The sequence below is a fragment of the Ranitomeya imitator genome, chromosome 8 (assembly GCF_032444005.1).
Source record: "Ranitomeya imitator isolate aRanImi1 chromosome 8, aRanImi1.pri, whole genome shotgun sequence".
NCBI classification, from domain to species: domain Eukaryota; kingdom Metazoa; phylum Chordata; class Amphibia; order Anura; family Dendrobatidae; genus Ranitomeya; species Ranitomeya imitator.
The window spans coordinates 66,385,452-66,410,548 of NC_091289.1; the positions used below are offsets into that span (position 1 = coordinate 66,385,452).

Here is a 25,097-nt window from a genome sequence, read left to right on the forward strand (position 1 = left end):
TGGGGGGCGAGATTGTGTGTGGTAATGGGGTGGGGGGCGGGATTGTGTGTGGTGATGGGTTGAGGGGCAAGATTGTGTGTGGTGATGTGTTGGGGGGCGGGATTGTGTGTGGTGATGTGTTGGGGGCGGGATTGTGTGTGGTGATGTGGTGGGGGCGGGATTGTGTGTGGTGATGTGTTGGGGGGGATTGTGTGGTGATGGGGTGGGGGGCGTGATTGTGTGTGGTGATGGGTTGGGGGGCAAAATTGTGTGTGGTGATGGGTTGGTGGGCGAGATTGTGTGTGGTGATGTGATGGAGGGCGGGATTGTGTGTGGTGATGTGTTGGGGGGCGGGATTGTGTGTGGTGATGGGGTGGGGGGCGTGATTGTGTGTGGTGATGGGTTGGGGGGCATGATTGTGTGTGGTGATGGGTTGGGGGGCGAGATTGTGTGTGGTGATGTGGTGGGGGGCGGGATTGTGTGTGGTGATGTGGTGGGAGGTCGAGCTACTGTGCAAGGGGTGGGATTAGCGAGTAATCACGATGCCTCTTATATATATAGATATGGACACCACAGCAGGCACTTGTTGTGCCAAACTTCATATATCCCAACATAAGAGCCCTAGCAGGGACTTAATCCTTCATTATCTCTTTACAAGACATATCTAATTATCCGTGAGGTTTGACAAAGACCCAGGAAGGGTAGAAAAGTAACCTTACCTTCAGTGTTTCATCTTTCTGTGGTGTTGTCCTGCACATGTAATACAAGGGCAGCACGATGGCTCAGTGGATAGCACACCCAGGACACCCAGGTCTAATCCCACCCAGGACAACATCTGCAAAGAGTTTGTATGTTCTCTCCGTGTTTGCGTGGGTTTCCTCCGGGCACTCCGGTTTCTTCCCACATTCCAAAGACATACTGATAGGGATTCTAGATTGTGAGCCCCAATGGGGACAATGATGATAATGTGTGCAAAACTGTAAAGTGCTGCGGAATATGTTAGCGCTATATAAAAATAAAGATTATTATACTAAAAATTGTTTTTCAAATTACAACATTGTCTGAGTGGGTCTGTTTTCCTTTGGGCCCACCCAAGTACAGACTGCACCTTCCTTGAGCAGAGTGCGCCTCATTTTTCATATCTTCTTACAAGCATGGTGGTGTTGTAACAATACTATATATTACGTACAAACAAGGAAATAATAATTTGATCCTTTGCTGATTTTGTAAGTTTGCTCAGTGATAAAGACATGAACAGTCATTAATTTTAAGGGTAGGTTAATTTTAGCATTGAGAGATAGAATATCACAAATAAAATCAAGAAAATCACATTGTATAAATTATATACATTTATTTGCATTTTGCAGTGAGAAATAAGTATTTCATCCCTCTGGCAAGGAAGACAAAACCCTTGTTGGCAAGCACAGCAGTCAGACGTTTCTTGTAGTTGATGATGAGGTTTGCACACATGTCAGGAGGAATTTTGGTCCACTCCTCTTTTGCAGATGATCTCAAAATCATTAAAATTTTGAGGCTGTCGCTTGGAAACTCAGAGCCTCAACTCCCTCCATAAGTTTTCTATGGGATTAAGGTCTGGAGACTGGCTAGGCCACTCCTTTGTTTCCTTGGCTGTATGGTTTGGGTCACTGTTTTGCTGGAAGATTCAGCCACATCCCATTCTTAATGTCCTGGCAGAGGGAAGGAGGTTGTCACTCAGGATTTTACGGTACATGGCTCCATGCATTCTCCCATTGATGTGGTGAAGTAGTCCTTTGCCCTTAGCATAGAAATACCCCCAAAATATAATGTTTCCACCTCCATGCTTGACAGTGGGGACTGTGTTCTTTGGGTCACAGGCAGCATTTCTCTTCCTCCAAACATGGTAAGCTGAGTTAATGCCAAAGACCTCAATTTTTGTCAAATCTGACCACAACACATTCTTCCAATAACTCATAGAATCTTCCAGTTCATTGACAAACTTCAGATGGACCTGCACATGTGCCTTCTTGATCAGGGGGACCTTGCGGGCATTGCAGGATGCTGGACAGTGGGGTGGTGTTCTTTGGGTCATAGACAGCATTTCTCTTCCTCCAAACATGGCAAATTGAGTTAAGGTACCTTCACACATAACGATATCGTAAACGATATCGTTGCTTTTTGTGACGTAGCAACGATATCGTTAAGGAAATCGTTATGTGTGACAGCGACCAACGATCAGGCCCCTGCTGGGAGATCGTTGGTCGCTGAGGAAAGTCCAGAACTTTATTTCGTCGCTGGATCTCCCGCTGACATCGCTGGATCGGCGTGTGTGACGCCGATTCAGCGATGTCTTCACTGGTAACCAGGGTAAACATCGGGTTACTAAGCGCAGGGCCGCACTTAGTAACCCGATGTTTACCATGGTTACCAGCGTAAACATTAAAAAAACAAACACTACATACTTACCTTCAGCTGTCTGTCCTCCGGCGCTCTGCTTTCCTCTGCACTGTCAGCGCCGGTCAGCCGGAAAACAGAGCGGTGACATCACCGCTGTGCTTTCCGGCTGGCCGGCACTAACACAGGATGCAGGAGGAGTGCAGAGAAGCACAGCGCCGGGGACAGACAGCTGAAGGTAAGTATGTAGTGTTTGTTTTTTTAATGTTTACGCTGGTAACCATGGTAGACATCGGGTTACTAAGCGCAGCCCTGCGCTTAGTAACCCGATGTTTACCCTGGTTACCGGGGACCTCGTGATCGTTGGTCGCTGGAGAGCTGTCTGTGTGACAGCTCTCCAGCGACCAAACAGCGACGCTGCAGCGATCGACATCGTTGTCGGTATCGCTGCAGCGTCGCTGAGTGTGAAGGTACCTTTAATGCTAAAGACCTCATTGTTTGCCTTATCTGAACACAGCACCTTCTCCCAATCACTCACAGAATCATCCAGGTGTTCATTGGCAAACTTCAGATGGGCCTGCACATGTGCCTTCTTGAGCAGGGGGACCTTGGGGGCACAGCAGGATTTTAAGCCTTTTAATGTGTTTCCACCAATGGTTTTCTTGACTGTGATCCTAGCTGCCTTGAGATCATTAACAAGTTGCCTCCATGTAGTTTTAGGCTGATCTCTCACCTTCCTCATGATCAAGGAAACCCCACGAGGTGAGATTTTACATGGTGTCCCAGATCGATGTCGATTAACAGTCATTTTGTATTTCTTCCATTTTCTTACTATTGCACCAACAGTTGTCTCCTCCTCACCCAGCGTCTTACGTATGGTTTTGTAGCACATTCCAGCTTTGTGCAGGTTTATGATCTTGTCCCTGACATCCTTAGAAAGCTCTTTCGTCTTGCCCATGTTGTAGAGGTTAGAGTTTGACTGATTAATTGAGTATGTGGTCAGGAGTCTTTAACCCCTTAATGACATCCAATACGTCTTTTAACTGACCTGAGATATAAGAGAATAGCCTCCCCGTATAGGTGACAATCCAGCAGCTGTCGGCTGTGCACTATTATTATTATTATTATTATTTATTGTTATAGCGCCATTTATTCCATGGCGCTTTACATGTGAGGAGGGGTATACATAATAAAAACAAGTACAATAATCTTAAACAATACAAGTCATAACTGGTACAGGAGGAATGAGGACCCTGCCCGTGAAGGCTCACAATCTACAGGGGATGGGTGAGAATACAGTAGGTGAGGGTAGAGCTGGTCATGCAGCGGTTTGGTCGATCGGTGGTAACTGCAGGTTGTAGGCTTGTCTGAAGAGGTGGGTCTTCAGGTTCTTTTTGAAGGTTTCGATGGTAGGCGAGAGTCTGATGTGTTGTGGTAGAGGGTTCCAGAGTAGGGGTGATACGCGAGAGAAATCTTGTATACGATTGTGGGAAGAGGAGATAAGGGGGGAGTAGAGTAGGAGATCTTGTGAGGATCGGAGGTTGCGGGTAGGTAAGTACCGGGAGACGAGGTCGCAGATGTATGGAGGAGACAGGTTGTGGATGGCTTTGTACGTCATGGTTAGGGTTTTGTAGTGGAGTCTCTGGGCAATGGGGAGCCAGTAAAGGGATTGACAGAGGGGAGAGGCCGGGGAATAGCGGGGGGACAGGTGGATTAGTCGGGCAGCAGAGTTTAGAATAGATTGGAGGGGTGCGAGAGTGTTAGAGGGGAGGCCACAGAGCAGGAGGTTGCAGTAGTCAAGGCGAGAGATGATGAGGGCATGGACTAGGGTTTTTGCAGATTTATGGTTGAGGAATGAACGGATTTGTGAAATATTTTTGAGTTGAAGTCGGCAGGAAGTGGAAAGGGCTTGGATATGGGGTTTGAAGGAGAGATCAGCGTCAAGGATTACCCCGAGACAGCGAGCTTGTGGGACTGGGGAGAGTGGGCAGTCATTTACTGTAATGGATAGGTTCGTTGGGGGGGTCGCGTGAGATGGGGGAAAGATGATGAATTCTGTTTTGTCCATGTTAAGTTTCAGAAAACTAGCGGAGAAGAAGGATGAAATAGTGGACAGACATTGAGGGATTCTGGTTAGAAGGGAGGTGATATCTGGTCCAGAGATGTAGATCTGTGTGTCGTCAGCATAGAGGTGATACTGAAAGCCATGAGATTCTATGAGCTGTCCCAGGCCAAAGGTGTAAATGGAGAAGAGCAAGGGCCCAAGGTTGAACCTTGTGGGACTCCGACAGATAGAGGGCGAGGTGAGGAGGTGGTGTGTGAGTGGGAGACGCTGAATGTCCGGTCTGTTAGGTATGATGAGATCCAGGATAAGGCCAACTCTGCGATGCCAAGGGATGAGAGGGTTTGTAATAATAGGGAATGGTCCACTGTGTCAAAGGCAGCCGACAGGTCGAGGAGGAGGAGGACAGAGTAGTGTCGCTTGCTCTTGGCGGTTAAGAGGTCATTGGTGACTTTAGTTAGGGCAGTTTCGGTGGAATGGTGTGACCGGAAGCCAGATTGTAGGCGGTCAAAGAGGGAGCAAGAAGAGAGATGGGAGGACAGTTCAAGGTAGACGTGTTGTTCCAGTAGTTTGGAGGCATAGGGGAGAAGTGATATAGGGCGATAGCTAGATACAGAGGATGGGTCAAGAGAGGGCTTTTTGAGGATAGGTGTGATGGAGGCATGTTTAAAGCTTGAGGGGAAGACACCAGTTGTTAGTGATAGGTTGAAGAGATGGGTTAGGGTTGGAATGAAGATTGTGGTGAGGTTTGGGATGAGGTGGGATGGGAGTGGGTCAAGTGCACAGGTGGTGAGATGCGATCTTGAGAGTAGAGTGGAGAGTTGATCTTCTGTAATGGTGGAGAAGTTGGTTTTGGAGGTGGAGGGCTGGGAAATCGGGAGGAATGGCTCTGGGGGTTGTTGGCCAAAACTGTCTCTAATGCTATCAATCTTCTGCTTGAAAAATGAGGCAAAGTCTTCAGTGGAGATAAGTGGGGAGGGAGGAAGTGCTGGGGGACGGAGGAGAGAATTGAAGGTGTTGAATAACTGTTTAGGGTTGTGAGAGAGAGCGGATATGAGAGATGAGAAGTAGGTTTGTTTAGCTGTGGCGGGTGTGGTCTTGAAAGTAGTGAGGGACTGTTTGAATGCGATGAAGTGCTCGTTGGAGTGGGATCTTTTCCATCTGCGCTCAGCAGCCCTGGAAGCTCGCCTCAGTTCTTTAGTCAGGCTGGTGTGCCAGGGCTGTCTGTTGATTTTGCGAGCTTTGGTATGTGTAAGTGGGGCAGCAGATTCCAGAGCTACACCTATTGTGGTGTTATATAGAGCGGCAGCTTCATTCGCATTGTGTAAGGAACTTATATCTGTGAGGGGGAGGAGGGATTCAGAGAATGAATGTAGGTCAAGATGTTTAATATTTCTGCGAGGGTGTGAAAGTTTGTGGGGTGGAGATTGTAGACATGGAGTGGAGAGAGATGAGAATGTGAGAAAGTTGTGGTCAGAGAGTGGAAGAGGTGAGTTAGAGAGGTTAGATAGAGAGCAGAGGCGGGTGAAGATGAGGTCCAGTGTGTGACCGTCTTTGTGAGTGGCTGCAGAAGACCATTGAGTGAGGCCGAAGGAGGAAGTGAGAGTTAGAAGTTTAGTGGCAGCTGAGAGGGAAGTGTCAATGGGGATGTTGGAAGTCACCCATGATGATAGTGGGGATGTCCGCAGAAAGGAAATGAAGTAGCCAGGTGGTGAAGTGGTCAAAGAAGATGGTGGCTGGCCCTGGGGGGCGGTAAATGACAGCCAGTTGGAGGTTGGTGGAGGAATAGATGCGCACAGAGTGCACCTCAAAGGAAGGGAGGGTAACAGAAGGTGGCAGTGGGATTGGGGTGAAGGAGCAGTTATCTGACAGAAGAAAACCAACTCCTCCGCCATGTTTGCTGCTGGGGCGGGGTGTGTGGGAAAGGTGGAAGCCACCGTAAGAGAGTGCAGTAGGGGAGACTGTGTCAGAAGGGGTGAGCCAGGTTTCGGTGATGGCGAGGAAGGAAAGTTTGGTAGTAACAAAGAGATCATGGATGTAGGAGAGCTTGTTGCAGATAGAGCGAGCGTTCCACAGAGCTCCTGTAAGTGGGACTGGGGAGGCGGGGGCTGGGCGAATGGGTATAAGGTTAGAGCGGTTATGGAAGTTTGTGCTAGAGCGTGGGTGGGAGGTTGAAATGATTGTGGGAATATGGTGAGGAGGACCAGGATTTGGAGAGATATCACCAGCAGTGAGAAGGAGCAGAGAAAGTGTTAGCAGGTGGGAGCAGAAAAGGGCATGAGGGGGCTGTCTGTGCTTGGAGACAGAGGATTGTATGTTAAGGAACAGTTTGGAGGAGGAAGTGAGGTGGATGGGGAGGATTGAAGAGGAGATGAACAGTTCCTTACTTGTTGTAGGGATCAGGGAAGTTAGCAGAAAGTGAAGGATTATAGGGGTGAAAGTGAAAACTAAGAGAAACATTGTTTACAGTGACTGTGGCCAGTTACCTTCAGTTCCAATTCAGGTTTTAATTCTACTGTAATCCACACTTTTAAGGACACACTTCTAAGGGATCACACTGCAGACTGAAGTCATTGCAGACTTGGGCTATACAATATATGGCAAACTAAGTGCGTTCAGGTGTGAAGCAGAGGGGAGTGATCTCTGCTCATCTTGGTCAGAGAATTAAGAGTAAACCAGATGCATACAATCAGGCCATGAGAATGCTAGGAGCAGAGGAAAGTCTGTGTGGAAAGCTGGGTGATGTAATTATGTGCACTTCATAGACAGACAAAGCAGGGGAGCAGGCTGGATAAACATACCATGAGAATGCTAGGAGCAGAGGAAAGTCTGTGTGGAAAGCTGGGTGATGTAATTATGTGCACTTCATAGACAGACAAAGCAGGGGAGCAGGCTGGATAAACATACCATGACAATGCTAGGAGCAGAGGAAAGTCTGTGTGGAAAGCTGGGTGATGTAATTATGTGCACTTTATAGATAGACAAAGCAGGGGAGCAGGCTGGATAAACAAGATAAACAGGTGACAATCCAGCAGCTGTCGGCTGTGCACTATAGCTGACAACTTGCTGCATCAGCCACGATCAGTGTTTGCACCGTCCAAATCTGTTTAACCCCTTAGATGCTGCTGTAAATAGTGACTACATCATATAAATGGTTAACAGAGTGTGGGGGCTTCCTCTTTATCCCAATTGGTGCCCTCAATCATGATTGTGTGGTCCTGATGTTTGCCATGGCAATTCACGACCAAATAGCGGCCTTAGAGTCTGACAGCTGTTGTAACCTGTTCAGAAGTTAGAGGCATTTAGGTGGTAAAAATACACTTTCTCATTTCTGTCATGCCACTTTGCATTAATTCCTGAAAAGCACCTGAAGGGTTAATAAACTACCTGACAGCAGTTTTCAATATGTCAGGGGGTGCTGTTTTTAAAATTGTATAACTTGTGGGGGATTCCCAATATATGGGACCCCTAAAGGCACTTCAAATATGGATAAGTCCTAAAAAATAAAATGTTGTAAATTTCCTTGAAAAAATGAATAATTACTGCTACATTTTTAAACCTCCTAAAATGCTAAGAAAATAAAAGAACATTTTACAAATGATGCAGATGTAAAGAAGACATGAGGGAAATGTTATTTATTAATATTTTGCTGTGGTATGACTATCTGGATTAAAGGGATAATCATTCAAAGTTTGAAAATTGCTATTTTTTAACATTTTTCTAAAATTTCTGATATTTTTTTATAAATAAACACAAAACATATCGACCTAAATTTACCATTATCATAAAGTATAATGTGTCCCGAAAAAACAGTCTCAAAATCACTGGGATTTGTTGAAGCGTTCCAGAGTTATTATTACATAAAGTGACACTGGTCAGATTTCAAAAATTTGGCTCCGTCACTAAGGGGTTAAAGGTGACTATGTAAGACAGCTGTCTTTAATGTAGGTAATGAGTTGATTAGCAGCGTCTAACTGGTCTGTAGGAGCCAGAACTCTTAATCCTTGGTAGGGGATCAAATACTTATTTCTCACTGCAAAATGCAAATAAATTTATATACCGGAATTTATACAATGTGATTTTCTGGATTTTAGTTTTTATATTCCATCTCTCAATGTTAAAATTAACCTACCCTTAAAATTATAGACTGTCCATGTCTTTGCCAGTGGCCAAACTTACAAAATCAGCAAGGGATCAAATAATTATTTCCTTCACTGTAGTAGTACAGCAGGTGTATATATATGGACATGATGTCTGCAAACATTTTTATTACCTATTTCATTCTTAAAATTTTTCATCCTTTTTTCCACAGGGCACCACTATTATCACTAACTTGTCCTCTGTGCTCAAAGATCATGACGTTTGGGAGAAACCTTTACAATTTTACCCCAAACATTTCCTTGATGAGAATGGAAGGTTTTTAAAACGAGAGGCATTTATCCCATTTTCTGCAGGTAAGGAAAGTCTACTTATTATTAGTGATCATATCTTATATGCAAGGGTTATACATTATTGACACAGTACAGCTACTGTGATAACTTGGGGATCAATTAGCTCCTGGAATGGTTTTCTACTGGATAGATGTTGACACTCAAAGAAGTCAGTGGGTTAGGTTCAGTACAGGCCACAACACGGTTTACTAGTTTTATAGACAGCAATGGATGTACTTCACCTTGCAAATAAATGCATGGTTGTCTGACCACTAATCACTAGAGGTGAACGACTATTTGAATGTTCGTTTCAGATTATGATCGCTGAATTTGCAATATTCGCCGATTTATTAGTCGAATATTCGCTGAACATAATCGAACACCATTACAGTCAATGGGAGGCAAAAACAAATGCATACACAACACTTTAAAATGGGCCCAAAAGTTGCCAAAACACACCAAATGAGGGGCAGAAATTAGGAAAGTGGCCTCAATTCACCTACAGTACAAATTGTAGCATGGAACTGCAGCAATCAGCCAGGCATAAGGTATCGGGGTCTGGGTCAGCATTTACAGCTTTCAATTGAATGTCACAGTAAAGGTACCGTCACACTTAGCGACGCTGCAGCCATACCGACAACGATCCGGATCGCTGCAGCGTCGCTGTTTGGTCGCTGGAGAGCTGTCACACAGACAGCTCTCCAGCGACCAACGATGCTGGTAACCAGGGTAAACATCGGGTAACTAAGCGCAGGGCCGCGCTTAGTAACCCGATGTTTACCCTGGTTACCATCCTAAAAGTAAAAAAAAACAAACACTACATACTTACCTACCGCTGTCTGTCCCCGGCGCTCAGCTTCTCTGCACTCCCAGCCAGAGCAGGAGGAGTGCAGAGCACAGCGCTGGAGGACAGACAGCGGTAGGTAAGTATGTAGTGTTTGTTTTTTTTTACTTTTAGGATGGTAACCAGGGTAAACATCGGGTTACTAAGCGCGGCCCTGCGCTTAGTTACCCGATGTTTACCCTGGTTACCAGTGAAGACATCGCTGAATCGGTGTCACACACGCCGATTCAGCGATGTCTGCGGGGAGTCCAGCGACCAAATAAAGTTCTGGACTTTCTTCCCCGACCAGCGACATCACAGCAGGGGCCTGATCGCTGCTGCCTGTCACACTGGACGATATCGCTAGCGAGGACGCTGCAACGTCACGGATCGCTAGCGATATCGTCTAGTGTGACGGTACCTTAAGACTAAGTGGGTGAGGGATCAATGTAGGCCTGCTGTGCTGGGAACCGTGATAACACATGCAACAGCTCAACCTTTTTTCATGCTAAGATCCACTAAGGTGGCACAAATATCAGTTTCGTAGACTACTATTGTCAGAAAACTCTAAGGATAGTAGCATGGGGAGTTAACTCAAAGGAAGTGGAGGCCTGATGGTCTTGGAGTCCTACTGTTACAGGCAACATGCTTGAAGGAGACCCACCAGGAGTCTACACATTTACAAACATTTGTGACAGACACCAACAAAGTGGCATCAATTGCAATAGAGTAAAACTAGCATAGAGGGGACCAACACCTCTTCAACTACAGCCAACCCAACAGATGAAGACTGTAACAGGCAAGGTGGTGGAATCACTGTGCTGCATTCCTGAGAAAGCCTGGAGAGGCGTAACTAGGTGGCCTGCCAAATCACAGGCTGCTACTACCCAAAGGAGGGATGAAGTATTCAGGCAGGCACTGTAGGGACTTGCGTCTGACACAGATTCAGCCAGTGAGGAAGATCCCACATTCCTCTATTCCTCTATTCCTCATCATTCTCCTCCTCCTCCTCATCTGGTGAGGAAGGACCCCCAGCAAGGCGCCCTAGGACCCAGGCAACGCCTGCAGCAATTGATCCTGTATGGATTGCACCCCCTGAAAATTTTCAGCCCGTCATTCCGGATTTCAGCAGCAGCTCAGGAATCCAGTTTGACACCACTGCCTTACTGAAATTCTCTTCTTCAAATTCTTTTTCAGTGATGAAATAATAAATCTTATGGTGGCCCAGACGAACCTGTATGCCCAACAATTTTTCACTCAAAATTCCAAGTCATCATACGCCAGATGGACCCCCGTCCTTGGGGTGAGTGGGAAAATTGTGTGGGAATTGCTGTACCCACTGCTGGATAAGGGTGATCACCTCTACATTGATAACTTTTACAGCAGCGTCCCACTCTTCAAGGACCTCTCTGCCAAAGGTACAGCTGCATGTGGCAACGTGCAAAAAAAATCAGCGAGGCCTCCCTAAGCCGCTAATTGGGCCAATGCTGAGAAAAGGGAAAAGCGGAGCCCAATGCAGCGACAACATGCTGGTGGTCAAGTATAAGGACTAAAGGGATGTCCTTATCCTGACCACCATACACCATGACAGCAGCACCCTTGTCACTGTTCGTGGGACCACAACACAAGTCCCAAAGCCATATTGTATCTTGGATTACAATCGGTACATGGGGGGTGTGGATCTTTCAGATCAGGTCCTCAGTGCCATGCGAAAAGCCAAAGTATGGTGCAAAAAATTGGCCGTGCACATTGTACAGATGGCAATGTACAATGCTTTTGTGCTGTTTCGATCTACAGGCAATACGGGGGGGACCGTCCTTCTGTTTCAGGAGGTAGTTATCAAGGCCCTAATGTTTGGCACTCAGGGAGGTGAGGGTCCCAGGACTTCTGAATCTGATAGTGTCCGTATTGTCCCAGGTCAACATTTCACAGGACTGGTTCCCCAAAAAGCAAGGACAGGATGATCACAAAAACGGTGCAGAGTATGCTCCAAGACGGGAATCCGAAAGGACACAATTTAACAATGTGAAACCTGCCCTGAGAAACCTGGCCTTTGCATTAAGGATTGCTTCAAAGCGTACCTCACGTTCACAAATTAATAAAAAAAAATGTATACCCTGTTGACACAACACACTTTTATAAATCTGATGTACCCCGAACATCTTACCTACAACACCACATTATAAATTCATACACCAGTAAAACAAAAAGCATTATAATCAATACTAGAAAACCATGCCGCTAGATAAATACATTCAGGGGTGTAGATTCCAAAATGAGAACTTGCACAACAACTTATGTAGTCCATTTTCTCCTTTTTTACTAGTGAAGATAAAAATATCATTGCTAAAAAATCATTCTTGTCGAAAAAATGAGATTTTTTTATTTTCACGGCTCTACGTTCCAAACTTCTGTGAAGCACCTGGCAGTTCAAAGTGCTCACCAAACAGCTAGATAAGTTCCTTGAAGGGTGTAGATTCCAAAATGGGGTCAGTTGTGAGGGGTTTCCACTGTTTAGGCACATCAGGGGCTCTGCAAACGCAACATGACGCCTGCCGACCATTCCATCAAAATCTGCAATCCAAAACGTCACTCCTTCCATTCCGAGCCCTGCCGTGCGCCCAAACAGTGGTTTTCCCCACATATGGGGTATCGGCATACTTATGAGAAATTGAACAACTTTTGTGGTCCATTTTCTCCTTTTTTACTTGTGAAAATTAAAAAATCGTTGCTGACAAATCATTTTTGTGGAAAAAATTAGATTTTTTTTCATGGTTCTACATTCTAAACTACTGTGAAGCACCTGGGAGTTCAAAGTCCTCACCACATGGCTAGGTAAGTTCCTTGAAGGGTCTAGTTTTCAAAATGGGGTCACTTGTGGGGGTTTTCCAAGGTTTAGGCACATCAGGGGCTCTTCAAATGCGACATGGCGTCCGCTATAAATTCCAACCAAATTTGCATTCAAAAAGTCAAAAGGTGCTCCTTCCCTTCCGAGCTCTGCCGTGCGCCCAAACTGTGGCTTTCCCCAACATATGGGGTATCGGCGTACTCAAGAGAAATTGCACAACAACTTTTGTTGTTCATTTTCTCCTTTTACACTTGTGAAAATAAAAAAAGTTGTTGCTGAAAAATAATTTTTGTGGAAAAAATTTGATTTTTTTTTCACGGCTCTACGTTCTAAACTACTGTGAATCACCTGGGAGGTCAAAGTGCTCACCTCATGGCTAGATAAGTTCCTTGAAGGGTCTAGTTCTCAAAATTGTATCACTTGTGGGGATTTTTGAATGTTTAGGCACATAAGGGGCTCTTCAAACGCAACATGGCGTCCACTATCAATTCCAACCAAATTTGCATTCAAAAAATCAAAAGGTGCTCCTTCCCTTCCAAGCCCTGCCGTGCCCCCAAACAGTGGTTTTCCCCCACATATAGGGTATCGGCCTACTCAGGAGAAATTGTGCAACATCGTTTGTGGTCCATTTTCTCCTTTTACACTTGTGAAAATAAAAAAATCGTTGCTGAAAATCATTTATTTGGAAAAAATTAGAATTTTTTTATGGCTTTACGTTCTATACTTCTGTGAAGCACCTGGGGGTTCAAAGTGCTCACCACATGACTAGCTAAGTTCCATGAAGGGTCTAGTTTTCAAAATGGGGTCAATTGTGGGGGTTTTCCAATGTTTAGGCACATCAGGGGCTCTGCAAACGCAACATGACGCCTACAGACCATTCCATCAAAATCTGCAATCCAAAACGTCACTCCTTCCATTCCGAGCCCTGCCGTGCGCCCAAACAGTGGTTTTCCCCCCATATAGGGTAACGGCATACTTATGAGAAATTGCACAACAACTTTTGTGGTCCATTTTCTCCTTTTTTACTTGTGAAAATTAAAAAATCGTTGCTGAAAAATTATTTTTGTGGAAAAAATTTGATTTTTTTTTCACGGCTCTACATTCTAAACTACTGTGAAGCACCTGAAAGTTCAAAGTGCTCACCACATGACTAGGTAAGTTCCTTGAAGGGTCTAGTTTTCAAAATGGGGTCACTTTGGGGGGTTTTCCAATGTTTAGGCACATCAGGGGCTCTTCAAATGCGACATGGCATCCGCTATCAATTCCAACCAATTTTGCGTTCAAAAAGTCAAAAGGTGCACCTTCCCTTCCGAGCCCTGCCATGCGCCCAAACAGTGGTTTTCCCCCATATATGGGGTATCGGCGTGCTCAGGAGAAATTGCACAACAACATTTGTTGTACACTTTCTCCTTTTACAATTGTGAAAATTTAAAAATTGTTGCTGAAATATCATTTTTGTGACTAAAAAGTTAAATGTTAATTTTTTCCTTTCACGTTCCTTTAGCTGCTGTGAAGCACCTGAAGGGTTAAAAAAACTTCTTGAATGTGGTTTTGATCAGCTGACTATGGGTTCAATAGTAAGTCGATGGGTCCGTACACAGCTCTGTGAGTGACTCTATAGACTCATAGACTTGCTATTGAACCAGTAGCTAGCTCTCTTTATGTAGTTAACACAGCAGCTAAAGATTTCAGAGTAGTATTCTGACTGATCAGTGGGGGATTCAGGTCCCGGACCAACACCAATTGTGTATATAATGACAATTACACTTAAAGATACCAAAACTGTGTCTATTCTCTTGTCCATCCAAATTTGATTGAACAGCAATAAGCGCTAATATGCAAAAAATCTTTTTCTCTTGTAGGTCGGAGGGTTTGCTTGGGAGAACAACTTGCCAGGATGGAACTCTTCCTGTTTTTTACCACATTTTTGCAGCACCTTGCTTTTGAGATTCCAAGTGATCAACCTCGCCCAAGAGAAGATCCTATCTATGCGCTTACGCAATGTCCACATCCCTACGATATTCGTGTTGTAGCTAGGGTGTAGCTTTCAAATACCCAGATCTGATTTATTTTATATTACTATGCATGCCTCTTTGGATTGTATTGGATTCTCAATTTCTCATCAATAATGCTAGGAATCTTTGCTGATGTTAAAAGCTATTTAGAGATGACGACTCTTCCATTTCCTATTAATTTTAAGGGTTTATTTGTACTAAATAATTAGCTTTAAGAATAGAGTTATAAACATGATTATTATGCTTTTAAAGACTAGAATTGCTTTTATGCCTTATCACAATAACAATTATAATATCAGATAACAATCAAACATGTGTATATTGCATTAATGTGCTGTAGGCAGCTTGTATCAACCAGAACACATCTCTGTAGCAATTTGTAGCCAAAATACTGCCACCATGTGGATGGGTGGGCACATGACATGCTAAGGCGTATTTGCAGGCCAATAAAGAGGGACTTGACACCTAATCACTCTGGGTGGGTTGCGGTTAAGAGAAAACAATACATTGCCACCCACTCACTAGTGTAGCAGACAGTGGATACACTCACAGTCATGGCCCACATCAAAGCGCTGTATAGGAATGTGCATTGTGATGTGGACAATTCCCAGCAAAGAGGGAGGTGGAAGCCATCTATTCAAAATCCACTCCACTGTGTCCTTGCAGCACCCCAGGTGGCCGGTTGCTGCAGTGATGTTGCTTTTCCTTCGGGGAAGGTGATGTCATGCTCAGAGGCAAAGGAGTTCTCTTCCCCAGGTAAGGCACACACATGCAAAACATTCTGAATCCAGGCCAGGAGGGGAAGCTCAAGACCCGGATTTAGGGGAGCTTCCCTGTATAAAGATCCTGACCTGGAGGAGGAACTAGTTAGTTGTTCATAGGGAGTTGGTCCAGGGAGACCAAGCAGAGCAGCGTCTCGGAGAGACGCAGTGCAGACAGAAAGGCCTGGTAGCCACGAGGAAGCTGCAGCCTCTGGGAAGGAGTAACCTGTTTTGTTGCATGTGGAGCAGCTGGAAGGGAAAGAGCACAAGAGAGAGGCAGAGCTCAGAGGGGAACTGTGGCAGGGCATCCTCGCAGCTAAAGCACAAGAATCCGGGTACCGGAAGCCCGAGGCTTTCATAGACTCTAGGACACGGAGCAGAACCAGAGGGCACTACACTATACGCCTGAGATGCAGCAGCACTGGAGGAGCCCGGGGCATCTAAGAGTCTCTGTAAAAAGGCTCAAGCTGCCCGTCGTGCAGGTACCTGTCCCAGGACATGGGAAACCGGAGGACCTTGTAGGAAGTTTAAAGCAGCAGGGACATCACTTAGAAAGGCGCAAGTAGGAAAGGCTCATGGACCTCTACTGGAAAAAAAAACTTTAATTTACCTCTGAGTCGGCTGGACGACCATCACCCGTGCCTGGTACCCTGGACTGTGGCCTGTCACCCACGAGTAAACCAGGTAAAGACTTATCACTTGTCTCCTCCATTTATTCATCAGCTTTATCATCTACGCCACACACCATAGGAGCCCTGGGGACCCCGCTTCACCTGTGGGAAGTGTAACATCTGGACTGCCGCAACATCCCCCAAGGGACTCTTCTAATGCAGCATCGGTCCCCCTATTGACCAAACCCCACAGTACGACAAATTTTGAACATTTAACCCCCTTTAACGTTGATGCCCAAGGCCACGGACCGGGTCGCAGCCACCGTGACATCCCCCTTTGCGACTAGACCTGGTACCGAGTACCCCACTGCCCTGTGGGCGCGTCAACCTACTCAACAGTGTAGTGAAAAGCGGATCTTTCTACGTTTACCTGTATGTTTGGCTCAGCTGCTCGGCTTCACCAATCTGTGGCTGGCTGCTCCTGCTGCATTCACTGTTCACATCAGGGGTGGGTGGGGAATCTTTTATCTGCCAAGGGCCATTTGGATATTTATACCAGCCTTCAGGGGACGTACAAACTCCACCCACAAAGTGCATCCTGACTATGGCACTGATTTCAGGACGTAATCTTTCGTTGCATACCCTTCAGTGTTCAGTAGTGAACACTGTGTGTGTGCTAACAGAGCAAGAAGAAATTAATGAGCTTGAGGCAATCAAAATACAGCTCCTTGCCCAAGAATGCGGTCCCTGAGAATCTGCTCGGGGGCCTGGTAAAAGGTCATCAAGGGCTGTAAATGGCCATGGGGCCTGAGGTTCACCACCCCTGTTGTACAGTGATTCACACAGTGATGTAGTTGTAAGCAGAAGCCAAGCGGTTTCTTCTACCCAAGGTGCTTAGGAAAAATTCCTCCAGTCTCTACAAAAGTAAGCAAGTGGGACAACAGGCAAAAGGGGGTCCTTGTTGGTTTGTCTTGGATATTTTATTTATTCAAAAGAACTGATTTCTTTGCATTACATATATTATTTCTATTTCAGCAAATCAATTTTTGTGAGCACAGATATTTATTAGTGATGATTGAATAGTGAAATATTCGGATTCGTGAAAATGGGCACAAATAAGTTCTAATATCCATGTATTCGTACCGAATAACGAATCCAATGCAAATCAATAGGAAAGCCGAATATTTTTCAGCTGGACCCACCATACAGGTCTGGGGGCCTGAGAAAAAAGCTGAAGTTGATGGGACAGAGCTAAAACTAAATGGGAACATCATGGAGAAGATGCCTGCATGCCTTTCTGACTCACATATTGTTAGGGCTAGCGGAACGCACCAAATAATAAGACTGATAGTGTACGGTGCGTTCGTAGCCCGGGGTCCACCGTGCAGAGATGGAACCTGCTGCTGAGTAATGACGGACTATATGGCGGTACTCATAAGTATATTCACGTGGGTTAAACTTCACCCAACGTGAAGGAAGCGATCCTGTTGCGTCACAGGATCGCGGTACCGCACATAGAATGCGAGCAAGCAGTCAGCGAACTTAACCCCAACTAGGATTGAAGTCCGATTAGACCACTTGCTGACACAACACCGCAACAGGGTGTGTTAGGCAACTCTTAAAATTAGAGCACCGAAGTGCGAACTGTGCCGTGCTGGCAGGCACCACTAAGCACCCAGACGTGGGTCAGGAAGCGCACTACTGGCGCGTGGCGCCGCACTGGCGGTCACAGCAATAGACGCTGATACGTGTGTGACACGTTGAGTGATTTGTCGGGCGCTAGATAGCAGCCATACTCCATACGCGAACAGTCATACAATAGGGTAGGGGTATTTAATGAACGACTTGCACTCACAACAAACACACATATTCAATTGTACACTAGCGCATGGCCGTGCGGTCATGCGCAGTTTATATAATTGCAGGACAGGAAGTGGCCACAGAAACTTTGCCCCTCCAGGGCCTGCCAAGAGGACCAATGGAATGTGCTGCAGAGCCAGAGCACATGACCCTCGATCTCCAACGGGAGATCTTGCTCTGGGCATGCTCAGTGTGCGCAAACAAGGACTTAGTCCCAGGGAAGTCCGCTCGCCGCTGACCAGCACTGACTTTAATGGCAGGAGCTGAAGAAGCAGCAGTAACTCTCTGTACAGAGTGAGAGCGAGCAAGACACCGGGAGTGACGTCCCTGCTGAGCAGACTCCACTGCGGCTGGAGGAGAATGGGAGACCGCAGCGGAGACGGATCGAGATTCCCCCTGTGCAGCAGAGGAAACTCGACTCCTAACATTACCCCCCCTCCTAGGGCCCCCCCCCTCCTTGGGCCTCGCTACGCTCGAAGGCAGCAATGAGCTGTGGGGCCCGAATGTTTTCAGCAGGCTCCCAAGACCTGTCCTCTGGACCATAACCCTTCCAATCCACCAAATAAAACTTTTTGCCGCGTACCACCTTGCACCCCAAAATAGCGTTCACCTCGTAATCGTCCGTAGACGAACCCGATGTCCCGGCAGATGACTCGGAAAACCGGGACATGTATACGGGTTTCAAGAGGGACACATGAAAGGTGTCGGTGATACCCAAGCGTGGAGGAAGAGCCAGGCGGTAGACCACAGGATTAACCTGTTCGAGAACCTTGAAGGGACCCAAGTAGCGAGGAGCAAACTTAGTGGACTCAACTCGCAGCCTGATGTTACGGGCGGAGAGCCACACCAAGTCGCCAGGGGCAAAAGTCGGAGCGGGGCGCCGATGAACATCGGCGGAGGACCTCATTCTCTCCTTGGAGGCCCGAATGGCATCCTGCATGCAATCCCAAATGTCCCGTGCCTCCACAGCCCAGTCCGCCACCCTGGGATCAGCGGAAGACACAGGCATGGGCACAGGAACACGCGGATGCTGGCCGTAATTTAAGAGGAATGGAGTCTGACTGGTAGAGTCGGCTACGGCATTGTTAAGTGCAAACTCTGCCCACGGTAGCAAGGATGCCCAGTCATCCTGTCTGGCAGAAACAAAATGTCGCAGATATGTGACCAAGGTCTGGTTTGCCCTTTCTACCAACCCATTCGTCTCGGGATGATATGCCGAAGAGAGATTTAACTCAATACTGAGTAGACGACATAGCTCCCTCCAGAATCGAGACGCAAACTGGGGACCCCGGTCACTAACAATTTTGTCTGGCATACCGTGTAAGCGAAAGATATGCTTGATAAACAAGACAGCCAACGCCCGTGCAGATGGTAGCCGTGGAAGAGGCACCAAATGCACCATTTTGGAAAAATGATCGGTGATCACCCAGATAATGGTGCAATTACGAGACTTGGGTAAGCCAACCACAAAGTCCATCCCGACCATCTCCCAGGGCCTGTCAGCCACGGGCAGAGGATAAAGCAACCCAGCTGGCCGTTGCCGAGGAGTCTTGTTCCTGGCGCAAGAGACACACGCCCGAACATACTCCGCGACATCACGAGCCATATGCGGCCACCAGTATGTCCTCGCCAGTAACTCTGATGTCCTTTTAGTACCAAAATGTCCACCCACCCTGGACGAGTGCGCCCAAGAGAGAACCTCCGGTCGCAAACTAGATGGAACAAAAGTCTTGCCCGGGGGCACAGACTCCAGCGAAACCGGGGCCACGGTTCTCAAACTCTCGGTGGGGACAATAAGCCGAGGCTCCTCCTCCTCCTCCGCAGATGACACAACGGAGCGAGAGAGAGCATCGGCCTGAATGTTCTTCTCCCCAGAAAGGAAATGGAGGGTGAAATGAAACCGGGAGAAGAACAAGGACCATCTGGCCTGGCGAGAATTCAACCGCTGAGCTGTCTGCAGATACACCAAATTTTTGTGATCTGTGAAGACTTGGAAGGGAAAACGTGCTCCCTCCAAGAGATGTCTCCACTCCGAGAAAGCCAACTTCATGGCTAGCAACTCCCTGTCCCCGATGGAATAATTCCTCTCTGCTGGTGCGAAGGTCTTGGAGAAAAAGAAGCAAGGATGCTTCCGACCTTGAGCATCCTTTTGGAAGAGGACTGCTCCAGCACCAACAGAAGAGGCATCCACCTCCATGATAAATGGCTTATCAACATCGGGGCGATGAAGAATGGGAGCGCTAGCGAAGTGTGACTTTATAGAGATAAAAGCCTTGGAGACCTCCTCAGACCACAATTTGGGATTCGCCCCCTTCTTGGTGAGGGCAACCAAGGGAGCTACCAGAGTTGAGAAATGCGGGATGAACTGGCGATAATAATTGATGAACCCCATAAAGCGCTGCACCGCTTTAAGAGAATGGGGTTCCTGCCAGTCCATCACAGCCTGTAGTTTGGCAGGATCCATAGCCAATCCCTGGGCTGAGATGATGTAGCCTAGGAAAGGTAAGGACTCCTGCTCAAACATACACTTCTCCAACTTGGCATAGAGGGAGTTTGCCCGTAGGAGGTCGAAGACTTTGCAAACATCTCTCCGGTGGGAGTCAATATCTGGAGAGTAGATGAGAATATCATCCAGATAGACTACGACCGAGGTGGAAAGCATATCCTGGAAGATATCGTTCACAAAGTCTTGGAAAACGGCTGGGGCATTACAGAGCCCAAAGGGCATCACCAGATATTCATAGTGCCCATCCCTGGTGTTAAAAGCCGTCTTCCATTCGTCCCCCTCACGGATGCGAATCAGGTTGTAAGCACCCCGCAGATCTAATTTAGTAAATACCCTTGCTCCCCGAAGCCTATCGAACAGTTCAGATATCAAAGGCAAAGGGTATTTATTCTTAACGGTGATGGCGTTAAGACCCCTGTAGTCTATGCATGGACGCAATTCCCCACTCTTCTTCTGCACGAAAAAGAACCCTGCCCCAGCAGGTGACACTGACTTCCTGATGAACCCTCTTGCCAGATTTTCCTGGATGTACTGTGACATTGCCTCCGTCTCCGGGAGAGATAGCGGATAGACTCGACCCCGGGGAGGCTCAGCACCAGGCAAGAGGTCAATAGGACAGTCATAGGGGCGATGGGGCGGAAGGGTCTCCGTCGCCTTTTTGGAGAATACGTCTGCATACGACCAATACTGCTTGGGGAGAGAGAAAAGATCTGCGGGAACCTCATTTGTAGCTACCTGAACGCACTCCCTCTGACACCTACCCCCACAAGATTCACCCCATCCCAGAATTCTGCCTGAGGACCACTCGATATGAGGAGAGTGGTACCGTAGCCAAGGTATTCCCAACAGGACTTCATCAATTCTCTCTGGAATGACGAGCAGGGAAATAATCTCCTGATGAGATGGCGACATGGACAGAGTAAAAGGGATGGTCTGGGAGTTATCTGTGAGGGCAGAGTCGACCCATTCACCACTCGTACCGTTACAGGTTGAGCTAGCATAACCAGAGGTATTGCGTGGCGTTGGGCGAAGGCAGAAGACATAAAATTGCCCTCCGCCCCAGAATCCACGCAGAGCTCTACCGAGTGGGAGAATGAGCCTATAGTAATTGTCCCCTTAAAGGACAATTTAGAGGCAAACGTCGCCGTGTCTAGTGTACCTCCACCTACGACCACTAGACGCTGACGTTTCCTCGACCGCTGAGGACATCTGGTGGCAAAATGTCCAGACTGCTGGCAAACATGACAGACCCTGAGTGCACAAGCGGTCCGGGACTTAGGTCCCGCTTGTGACACTTCCCTGGACTCATGTGACTCAGGAACCAGGACCGGAGATTCCAGAGGTTTGGCGAAAGTAGGAGTCAGCCGAAACCTCTGCCTACACTGGGCTCGCTCTAACCTCCGCTCGTTAAAACGGAGGTCAATTCGAGTGGAGACTGTTATTAACTCCTCCAGTGTGGCAGGAATCTCCCTAGTGGCCAGAGCGTCCTTTACATGGTCAGTCAAGCTCCTCCAAAATATGGGGATAAGAGCTTTATCCGACCATTCCAGCTCAGATGCTAAAGTGCGGAATTGGACGGCAAAATGATTGACCAAGGACTCACCCTGAGTTAATGCCAGCAGTTGGAGCGCAGTATCATGGGTGACTTGAGGTCCTAAAAAGACCTGTTTTAAAGTGCTCAAAAACAGAGGAGCACTCTGCACCACATGATCGCCACGCTCCCACAGCGGCGTAGCCCATTCCAACGCCCCGTCCGACAATAGAGACACAATAAATCCCACCTAAGCCCGCTCTGTGGGGAAACGTGCAGCCAGAAGCTCGAGATGAATAGAGCACTGACTCACGAATCCCCTACAAAATTTGCTATTACCAGAAAATTTTTCTGGCAGCGGGAGGCGAGAAAATGTCGGAACAGGGGTGGCAATGGACAAAGTTGCTGCAGCCACGCTGGCAGCCTGTACAGCAACTGCGATAACATCCACAGCTGAGGTTGCGCTCTCGAGAGCCGCCAACCTACCCTCCAGCTGCTGTATATACCGCAGGGATTGCTGTTTGTCCGTCATCACTAGCCAGACCCTGGCGCTAGTGTAATGTTAGGGCTAGCGGAACGCACCAAATAATAAGACTGATAGTGTACGGTGCGTTCGTAGCCCGGGGTCCACCGTGCAGAGATGGAACCTGCTGCTGAGTAATGACGGACTATATGGCGGTACTCATAAGTATACTTGCGTGGGTTAAACTTCACCCAACGTGAAGGAAGCGATCCTGTTGCGTCACAGGATCGCGGTACCGCACATAGAAGGCGAGCAAGCAGTCAGCGAACTTAACCCCAACTAGGATTGAAGTCCGATTAGACCACTTGCTGACACAACAACGCAACAGGGTGTGTTAGGCAACTCTTAAAATTAGAGCACCGAAGTGCGAACTATGCCGTGCTGGCAGGCACCACTAAGCACCCAGACGTGGGTCAGGAAGCGCACTACTGGCGCGTGGCGCCGCACTGGCGGTCACAGCAATAGACGCTGATATGTGTGTGACACGTTGAGTGATTTGTCGGGCGCTAGATAGCAGCCATACTCCATACGCGAACAGTCATACAATAGGGTAGGGGTATTTAATGAACGACTTGCACTCACAACAAACACACGTATTCAATTGTACACTAGCGCATGGCCGTGCGGTCATGCGCAATTTATATAATTGCAGGACAGGAAGTGGCCACAGAAACTTTGCCCCTCCAGGGCCTGCCAAGAGGACCAATGGAATGTGCTGCAGAGCCAGAGCACATGACCCTCGATCTCCAACGGGAGATCTTGCTCTGGGCATGCTCAGTGTGCGCAAACAAGGACTTAGTCCCAGGGAAGTCCGCTCGCCGCTGACCAGCACTGACTTTAATGGCAGGAGCTGAAGAAGCAGCAGTAACTCTCTGTACAGAGTGAGAGCGAGCAAGACACTGGGAGCGATGTCCCTGCTGAGCAGACTCCACTGCGGCTGGAGGAGAATGGGAGACCGCAGCGGAGATGGATCGAGATTCCCCCTGTGCAGCAGAGGAAACTCGACTCCTAACACATATGGTATCTGGGAATAATGTTGTCAGACTATTGCGAAGGTTCAACAGATTTTTAAAAAGACCTACCAAACCAAACCAAAATTTTTTTTAAAGGGAAAAATGCTAAGAAACATTTTTTCCTTCATAATTATGTATATATAACGCAAAATAAAAATAAAAAATATATATCTTCCCTTTAGCATATGTTCACACGGAGCGTTTAGGCTTTATTTTTTCCTTTAACATTTGTGAGAGCTCTCACTCCTACATTTGGGAGGTCCCTCCCTCATGCCAAATAGTTAGCAAGATAATGGAATACATATTCCCCATCTATTTAAAATGCAATTGAAAACATGCCCATTTGCTTTTTGGGCTTTGCCCGCCACCACCACCATGTCCACCGCCATGTCATTATGCGGCAGTCGCTTTTAATTTTCAGAGGGCCAGCAGGTGCTGTGAAACCTGCATTTTGTAAGGTCCACAGTTCATTTATGCCACCGGATCCTACTGGAGCCACTGTCATAGCAGGTGAAGCCACTGTAAGGTGAATATAATACAGGAGTTTGGGGAGCTGTATGATCAATGTCAGGAAATTGGATTCTACCAAACACCAAAAGCATTAGAATTAAATTCTGAATACAGGGCTTGCTATCGAAGTCCTGTATTGGGCTCAGTCTGTAAGGCCTGAAACCCACGTCAGGAACATGTATCATTTTATTTGGAAGCAGCCTCCTCAAGGAAAAGAGACAGGAGTGCCATTGACCAATCTGCACAAGCCTACGCACTTCTTCTGGAAACCACCCAACCAGGCAGAATGTATTTTTTCAATAAGAAGTAGGAGGCGCAAGAGTAATGAAGAGGGTATCAACAGCAAATGAGACAACACCACAGGGCTGTCAGAATATAAAATTCAACAGATAAATATCAATGATTTGTGCTGTACATACCTTCCTTAGGACAAGATATAATGATTAATTCTGTAGTGTGGATAGGTTGAGATAAGCGTGTTGATGTATCCCAAGAAAAGATCTACAAAGCTCAAAAAAGATCTTATATAGTGATTATAGAACCCCACCCCCCCTGTTGTGAATTCTGTTGTCGGGCTCCCTCCTGTGGTCATGAATGGTACTTCGGCTGGTTCTGTCCATGGACTTCCTCTGATGGGTGTTTCTGAGTTTCCTTCCTCAGGTGACGAGGTTAATTCGTTAGCTGGCTGCTCTATTTAACTCCACTTAGATCTTTGCTCCATGCCACCTGTCAATGTTCCAGTATTGGTCTAGTTCACTCCTGGATCGTTCTTGTGACCTGTCTTCCCAGCAGAAGCTAAGTTCCAGCTTGTATTTCTTTGGTTTGCTATTTTTCTGTCCAGCTTGCTATTTTCATTGTTGTCTTGCTTGCTGGAAGCTCTGGGACGCAGAGGGAGCGCCTCCGCACCGTGAGTCAGTGCGGAGGGTCTTTTTGCGCCCTCTGCCTGGTCTTTTTGTAGGTTTTTGTGCTGACCGCAAAGTAACCTTTCCTATCCTCGGTCTGTTCAGTAAGTCGGGCCTCACTTTGCTAAATCTATTTCATCTCTGTGTTTGTATTTTCATCTTTACTCACAGTCATTATATGTGGGGGGCTGCCTTTTCCTTTGGGGAATTTCTCTGAGGCAAGGTAGGCTTTATTTTTCTATCTTCAGGGCTAGCTAGTTCCTTAGGCTGTGCCGAGTTGCATAAGGAGCGTTAGGCGCAATCCATGGCTATTTCTAGTGTGTTTGATAGGATTAGGGATTGCGGTCAGC

The 25,097-nt window shown here is 47.0% G+C and overlaps 1 protein-coding gene across 2 annotated transcripts in view; it reads left to right on the plus strand.

Annotated features, from left to right (window-relative positions):
- LOC138647792 (cytochrome P450 2D6-like) overlaps positions 1–14,835 on the plus strand; it is a 138,302-nt gene extending 123,467 nt beyond the window's left edge. For both annotated transcript variants that reach the window (XM_069737052.1, XM_069737051.1), the window contains 2 exons: positions 8,727–8,868; positions 14,378–14,835. In XM_069737052.1, coding sequence (XP_069593153.1) covers positions 8,727–8,868; positions 14,378–14,559 — 324 coding nt within the window. In that variant the 3' untranslated portion in view covers positions 14,560–14,835. The remainder of the gene's footprint in view (positions 1–8,726; positions 8,869–14,377) is intronic.
- Positions 14,836–25,097: the final 10,262 nt, after the last annotated feature.